At 45.0% G+C, this 8,341-nt stretch overlaps 1 protein-coding gene across 2 annotated transcripts in view; it reads left to right on the top strand.

Moving 5' to 3' along the window:
• Positions 1–1,316: 1,316 nt before the first annotated feature.
• Positions 1,317–8,341, top strand: part of LOC110527956 (FYVE, RhoGEF and PH domain-containing protein 5) — a 43,680-nt gene continuing 36,655 nt past the window's right edge. For both annotated transcript variants that reach the window (XM_021609605.3, XM_021609604.3), the window contains exons 1-2: positions 1,317–1,851; positions 4,029–6,810. In XM_021609605.3, the coding sequence (XP_021465280.3) occupies positions 1,842–1,851; positions 4,029–6,810 (2,792 nt within the window). In that variant the 5' untranslated portion in view covers positions 1,317–1,841. The remainder of the gene's footprint in view (positions 1,852–4,028; positions 6,811–8,341) is intronic.

Genomic DNA, 8,341 nt, shown 5'->3' with positions numbered 1-8,341 from the left:
CCCAGGAGGATCAGCTGCAGTGTCTGACCTTCAAGTGTGAAGAAGAAAAGAATAGAGAGGTAAGATTGTCCCTTCCCAACGTGTGGCCGTTTAACCAGCGATGCGAGCTGCCAAAAAAGAGGCCCCAGGTGGTTGACTATCCCAGTCTCCCCCTGTGTTTCAGGACGTCTCTGTGTCCTTGAACAGCCCGAGTCTGAGTCTCAGTTGGAGATTACTGTAAGTTTGGCTTTCCTTGAGCCACAGCACCACTCAATCATCCCACATTAGCCTACCCAAGGGGTTAATGTTGCCAACCTTGTCCATCTGTTGCTAAGGAAGTGTTGCCTGTTGTACAGGAAACAGGGAGAGAGGTTTCCTGTTATGAAGAGAGGTTTTTAAAGGGTTGCTTTCCTCCAATCATACAACAGATGCTGAGCCAGGAAGTCGGGCCAATAGCAAACGCTTTTGGTGTCCCAAAGAAACTGTTTTTAGAAACTGTTTTTAGAAACTGTTTTGGGGAACTGTTTTTAGAAACGGTTTTGGGGAACTGTTTTTAGAAACTGTTTTTGGAAACTGTTTTGAGGAACTGTTTTTAGAAACTCTTTTGGGGAACTGTTTTTAGAAACTGTTTTAGAAACTGTTTTTTAGAAACTGTTTTTAGAAACTGTTTTGGGGAACTGTTTTTAGAAACTGTTTTAGAAACTGTTTTTTAGAAACTGTTTTTAGAAACAGTTTTGGGGAACTGTTTTTAGAAACTGTTTTTGGAAACTGTTTTTTAGAAACTGTTTTTAGAAACTCTTTTGGGGAACTGTTTTTAGAAACTGTTTTAGAAACTGTTTTGGGGAACTGTTTTTAGAAACTGTTTTAGAAACTGTTTTTTAGAAACTGTTTTTAGAAACAGTTTTGGGGAACTGTTTTTAGAAACTGTTTTTAGAAACTGTTTTTAGAAACTGTTTTTGGGAACTGTTTTTAGAAACTGTTTTTAGAAACTGTTTTGGGGAACTTTAGAGTTCATAGTATTCTGGAAATGTTTTAGGGACAAATATGTTCTGGAATATTAGGTATTACAACACAAGTTTATCATGACTCAAACTGATTATGCTGACAGAGTACTCAGTCCTATCTCAGATTCAAATTATGTTCATTCTATATCAATAAAGATATCAATAATGAAAAGGAAAGCTACTGTTCTTATTTAAATGCACATTTGTTTTAGTCATATGTGAATAATTTGAGACACTGAAACCAGATGCTTAAAAACGACCCTGTTAATATGAACAATGTCTCATTAAGCTTATAGCCTGGGATACTTACACATTCAATGCATCCAACTCTGTACTGACGTGTCAAATACATGAAAGTTCTAGCAAATCCAAATAAATAAATTTCAGGTAGGCAAATAGGTCACAAACAATTTGCAATTTATATCAAACGATTTGCTCATTTGAAGTACATGAATTTATGGTGTACATGTATAGCTATTGTAATTCGAAATGCAAACCTTTTATTGAGTTGAATGTGGATGAAGTGGGTTTGGTCAGTGTTCCATGTCCGCGAAATAGACCTTCCTTCTCAGGATGCGCGACAGAGCGCCTCCGGTATACTTCGCGAGCGCACCAGTCGCGCATCAGCTAAAGAAAAGGGATGCCGGCTCTGTAGGCAAACAGCTACTACCTTGACAGAGTAGTAGCCAGTACTTGGAAAAACAACCAGAGATGTTGAATTTAGACCACTTGAATACTTTCAACATGAATTTGGGATAAGTTCACAGAACCTGTGGACATATTGTGGCGGTTGATTCCTGCGTTTGAAAAAAAAACACGTGGATAACTCTCGGTTGCTATAGCGGATGATGTCCCAAAATGAACACAGGTATGTAGGCTAAAATTCAAGTGACGATGCATATTCAAGAAAATAAATTGGGAGCCTGATATAGCCTACTCATCTACTTACTGTGTTTACATAAAGGATACTCCGAGTGTGGGTGTATGTGTGTGAGCGAGAGAGAGAGAGAGCAAAAGTGATTTAGCATTTCTCAATTTTGTGTTAAACAATTTTTTTTTTCTTCCCTACACCACTTGAAATAGCATTGGAGAACAAATTGAATAACTAAAATCACTACAGGATCAGAGACCAAACAGGTTATTGTTTCGATTAGTTTTTCTTTTTTTAAAAGGACTTTTTCCTTTTCTTTGATAGATCAACTAATAGGGTGTCAAATCTCACTTTGGGTGAGATAACAGCTATTGCAGAATTAAAGTCAATTAACCATAATAGGTGAACCAGTTTGTGTAGTGTCCTTGGGCTGTTCGGGCGATTCATGTGTCATGTTATTAAGCGCAATCCATACAGAAAAAAAGGTATATTTTGAATTCCAGCTATAATTATGAAAATATCGGGCGATATATCGGTGAATATTTCCACTCTAAAATCGGAATCCGTATTGAATCCGAAAATCCTATATCGGTTATACTGTATGAGGTACAGTATGATGGGATTATTTATGCCAGTTTAGAGGTGAAGCCAAAGGTAGCTCTACTGCATTTCTACTGCACTGTGGTGATTGGCCTATTCACAGAGTATTTTATAGAATTGTTGTTATTATGTGATGGGGGATATTTCATGATTATCCTGTAAGCTTGGCACAGTCATGGTCCTATTTTTCTATCTTTCCTTTGTTTTTCAACCGTTTGTTTTAATTGAATTCTTGTTGCGTAATTCATATCCTGTTGTTTGCAGAAGGACTTTGTGGGACTGGAAGTTTGTTTTTTCTCTGTTTTAATGTTATTTTTCCCACTGAAAGGACCTTTTCAGAAAAAGTGTGCGTGTGTGTGTGTGTGTGTGTGTGTCAGAGGAAGAATGACAAAAAGGAAGTCCATTTGTGTTGTTAGAATTTGTACTAGAAGGGTTCATGGAGGAGTGAGGGCACGCTGTTAATGTCCTTCCTTCGTGGACTTCCTGCGTCGAGTTCTTCAATGGGAGTCTGCTGGAATAGTTAATTAGCAGTGTTGGAAAACAACAGGGAGAGAGAGAGAGAGAGAGAGAGAGAGAGACAGACAGACAGACAGACAGACAGACAGACAGACAGACAGACAGACATGGGAGGGAGGGAGGGAGGGAGGGAGGGAGGGAGGGAGGGAGGGAGGGAGGGAGGGAGGGACAGATCAAACAGACAGACTTACATACAGATAAGACAGACAGGGAGGGAGGGAGGGAGGGAGGGAGGGAGGGAGGGACAGACAGACAGACAGAAAGACAGACAGACAGACAGACAGACAGACAGACAGACAGACAGACAGACAAGACAGACAAGACAGACAGACAGAATCGCACACAGTGACAGAGAGGCAGACAGATGGACAAGGAGGTAAAGTACAGAGTGCACACAAAGTTTAATAGGATGTGCGTCAGGGCAGGTACTAAATAACAGGAAGAGACCAGGGGTGTATAAGTTTAGTTAAGTAAGGGTGTGTTTCACCAAAAGACTTATCAACCAGTCAGCTATCTTTGACAGGTTTTCCACCCTTCAAAGCAAGTTGGTAGAAAACACTGGACTTGACTGTGAGGTACATGCTGCATACAGTATCTGATTTTCTAAACAGGGGACTTTGACATAGAGGTAAAAGACAATGAAAGTTTGTTTATTTCTGTCTCCACATGTCATTTCATTATGATCATGCCCTATAAGCTGTAAAGTGTAGAGCATGCAATACGTCTCTGTATTCCACTCAGGTAGATGTTATTGTTCCTACAGTATGTTCCCTATGGGTGTGTTGTTTTTCCTGTAGATGCGTCCCCTCTAGCCATCTGCATGTCACAGAGTTTGAGACATATCTGCAGCCTTTCTCTTACCAAATAAAGACTAATAAAGGCTAAGGGGTTGCTTGTTTTATATCCATACATCCAAAAGCCAACCAAATTAATAAAAGGTTAATGAAAGATGATTCTAGGTAGGATATTGCACTTTCAACTACTACTTCAACTACTATTGAGGTTGAATATTGTATTTGAACTGCAATGAATCACAGTTTCTGTCATTTCCTTTCCAGATTTACAGAAGCGACTCCAAGTTCCCCGGCCAAAGATCCGGAGTCACCTAACGATCAAGGTGCAGTCCAAACTGATGTCAAAGCCTTGTCCCTCTACCCGGGGTCCCAAACCTCCCACCGCTGCAATGCCCAGACCCTCCTCATCTGAGACAGAGGCAGAGGAAGAGCAATGCCCCCCTCACGGTTTGAGCAATGGAGACTTGACCTCCTCAGAGGGGGAACCTAAGGACCACCAGGAAGGGTCAGAGGACCCCATACCCCACTCCACAGATCACAACCAGGAGGAAGCAGCAACAGAGGAAATCCTTAATGACAATGGCATCACAGATTATGGTGAGAAGGAGAATGAGCAGGAGGGGGATGAGATAGAGAGAGAGAACAATGCATCTGAAATGGGAAACACTGGTTCATCTGACACTCACATTGCTGCCGAGGAGATAGACTATACTGCAGCATATGACTTGAACCTACCTGAGAGTGAAAATGTGTTTCTGTGTGAGAGAGGAGATGAGGAAAGGGGGGGAATCAACGCGGAGGAGGAAGATCATCAGAGTTTAGCTGAGGAGACTGAAACATCTGATCAACCTATAGGGTACCCAGAAGAAGATGTTGAAGAACCAGACACCGAAGATCATGATTATGGGACCACCCCTAGTCAGCCTGCTGCAGACACTGACATTGGGCTTGGAGAGGAAGTCAGCTCACCTGGTGGTGAATATTTACAGTGTGAGGTACCCACTGATGAGGCTGAAGAGGAAGCAGAGGATCTCTTACTGGGAGCACACTGCTGTACACTCCCACCCGTCGGCGAGGAGTATCCCTACGATGTGATTGGCCCCTCAGATGAGCCTGTTTACACATGTGACACTGGTGAGCCCGGTGACACAGGTGTGTGGCAGCCTGAGCGTGCCACCAAGGACCCCTCTGGCCATTTCCGTTTCTCTGGCAGCACTGAGGATGTGTTTGGGCCTTACTCCGTCATCGAGGCAGTGCCTGCTGACAGGATGAGCGCCGCCTACCCTGAGGTGAATCACGATGATACATTCTGTGGTGACAAACCACACACTGCAAAGGAGATGGACACAGCAGGCACCTCTAACCAAGAGCCTTATTATTTGTCATCAGACGATGTGGAAGAGCTAGAGGTTAAACGGAGAGAGAGTGAGGTCCAGGACACTCCTGAACAATCCTCCCAACACATAGAAACAGCCATAGATGATGTGGATGAATACGCAGATATCGATGACTCCCTCTGCCCTGAGGCACATGACTTTCAGCAGCTGGACGGTGCCTCATCAGAGGACTATGTGGAGATTGGGGACGATGATGAGACGGATGACACGGAGAGGAAGCAGATCAGAGGGAGGAGTGTGAGCGAGAGAACAGCCAAGCGTGAGCAGGCTTTCTCCAGCCAGCGGAACAGCTGCCAGCCCCGTCTCAGGCTGTGTAACATCACAGTGCCAGCAGACCTGGACCGGACACGGACCCCAGAGCTCACCAATAGGGTGGTGTTTGCCCACACCACAGAGGCCTTCGAGGAGGACATAGAGGAGCTAGACTGCCACATCGTACCTTATCACGATGACTCAGACTCAGACAGCGAGGAGCACATCTATGAGGAGGCCGGCTTTGACTCTGAGGGGGAGAACTTTATGTCTCTGGACCGGAAGAGCATTGTGACGCGGTCGCGCTCCTACTCTGGGAAGGTTTCGGGTTATGTCCCTGAGACAGTTCCTGAGGAGACATCAGAGTACCAGAGTACTTATGACTACTGTACTGTGGCCTTAGACCAGGACGGAGAACCTCTGCGACGTCCTGAGCAGCCTGAGGTCAACAGACTCATCCCCTCTCTGAAGCCACGCCCCTTCTTACTATACCCAAACTCATACTCCGCAGAGGGTCGAGAACTATCATTGGGAGCTCACATAGAGGCCGACCAATCCCTGAAGGATGATGGCAGGATGAAAAGGACAGATGACACCCTCTCTCTGCCATGTTTTAGCACTTCTTCCGGAAGCTTCTCTCAGCGGAGCCACCAGTCGTCCAGCGATGTCTCCATGCCAACCTCTCTGGTGGACATCCCACCTCCCTTTGAGCTGGCTTACATCACCAAGAGACCGGTCACTAAGAGCTCCCCATCCCTCCTGATCAGCGTCTCTCCTGAGTCCACAGACAACAAGCCCAAGAAGAAGAAGTCCTCATTCAAGCGCTTCCTGACCCTGAAGTTCAAGAGGAAAACGGACACTAAAGGCTTTGGTGACGGGAGCATACGCTCCTCGCGCTCCTCCTCTGAGTCCAGCCACCATGGCCCAACAAGACTCCTGGAACTGGAGCGCAGGAGCACTGGCTCCCCTCAGTCCCAGTCTCGTATGGTGAAGCCCCAGCAGCGCCCTCCAGACCTTCCCTCCACCTTCCTGCTCTACAAAGACCTCAGTAAAGAAGACCCTAAAGCCTATGGTAGCAGGGGCGTGTCCAGGGTGGAGTCCTTCGAGGAGCGCTCCCGCCGCCCACTCATGCCCCTCCCCCTGACCAAACCCCGCTCTATCTCCTTCCCCAGTGCAGACACGTCTGAATATGAGAACATCCCAGCTATGAGCTCTGACTATGAGAACATCCAGATCCGTCCTGGCGGGAGACCTACCAGATCCATGAAAGTCACAGATTTCTTTGAGGACCCCAAACGCATAGTGGCCCCCTCTAATGACAACGATGGTTATGTGGATATGAACAGCTTCCCTGGGATCGACAGCAAACCCCAGTCACCTGAGCAGGAGCCTGAGAGGTACAGTAATACAGTAAAACAAATTCACAACCACGGATGTTGGGCCTCTTCAGTGGTCGTCTGAACTGAAAAAGATAGTGTTCAGTCTGCAGTAGGGTTGCAAAATTCCAGAGACTTTCCCAAAATTCACTGGAAATCACAGTTGGATGATTCCTAGAATCAGGAGGGAATAAGCATGAAATCCTGAAATCCTCCTACTGTGATTTCTGAAAAACTTTGAATTGTTTTAAGTTACCAGAATTTTGCAACCCTAGTCGGCAGAGGGCTCTTCCCCATAACCACTCTCCCCTGTCGTCCAGTGGACTGGTTTGGCCAGGCTGCATCACTTCAACATTGCAATCTCCAGACCAGCTTCAAGATAACTGTAGCTCAAATGAACATCAGCTCCTGGCTGACCAGATTTCTTGGAGAGTGTTATGTTCTGTGAGAGATGAGCAGCCTGATTTGACGAGGCTCGTTCAGTTTGGGAAGATGGACAATGCTTGTGGGAGAGCTTATCCCGCTTTCTCATTTCCTGGATTTCAGGGTCGCATCTGGTGTTCGCTTCATAGTGTGTCTGAGGGGATGGAATAGCTCACAGACTGAACACCGTAGACAGAGCTCAGGTTTATTCACAATAGAAGTAATTATGGGTTAAAATTAAAATTGAGAGAGAGTGTGTGGGAGGGTGGGTGGGTGGGAGAGAGGGAGGGAGAAAGAGAGGGAGAGAGAGAGGTACTGTAGAAAGCAGGACAAGGGGACTTGGATTACAAAAGATGAGAGAGAAAGTGGGTGCTAGAAAGAGAGGGAGGGAAAGGCGTGATGAGGAACAGAAAGTGGAGGAAGAAAGAGAGGGAGAGCCATGGAAATGAGACAAAGTGATGGCAGAAAACGAGAAAGAAGGGGGAGGAGTAAGAGTGGGTTGGTTTAATTGCTCTCTTGTCCCTGACATTTGTGGTTAAGTTTAGGATCGCTTATATTAAAGGCGGTTTCCCTGAGTGCCTCTCTTTGATTGAGCCCTGGAGGGATGGAGAGATTTACAGCAGAGAGAGATAGAGATAGGAGGATCAATCACTGGGACCTGCTAATGTAGGACCAAATATCCCTCTCGTTGGTCTCTGCCACCACTCTCTACAGCCAGCCCAGGCCACCCACAGTCACAATTAGACACCTGTTTGTTGGCTGGTGTGTGTTAATAGGGACTGGCCATTACTACAGGACTCTTAACATTTAAAAAAAAAATGCATTTTCACACCAGTTCCTTGGAAATTGCCACAGCTGCCATTTCTGGTTGCTTCGTGCAAAGTTGCTTATTTCACACTTACAGTATATTGATCATTTGAATTCATTATTTTTATTTATACATTTTAGATAGAGAGTTGTATTATGCAATTATTGTAAATTTTGATTCACAGTTTATTAAGTTGCTTATTTCCAATGCATATTTGACCCATAGTTCCATGCAAGTTCTCTTTTAGAAGAGGCTAAAAGCCTGCATGTCTTCTCAGAGGGAAGCCTTTCTCACAAAACCAGGCCTATTGTCGACTTCATA

Source organism: Oncorhynchus mykiss, chromosome 7, assembly GCF_057628025.1.
Source record: "Oncorhynchus mykiss isolate SJ-2025 chromosome 7, ASM5762802v1, whole genome shotgun sequence".
Taxonomy (NCBI): domain Eukaryota; kingdom Metazoa; phylum Chordata; class Actinopteri; order Salmoniformes; family Salmonidae; genus Oncorhynchus; species Oncorhynchus mykiss.
The sequence above is the reverse complement of the archived record's forward strand: the minus strand, read 5'-3'. Positions and strand labels throughout refer to the sequence as shown.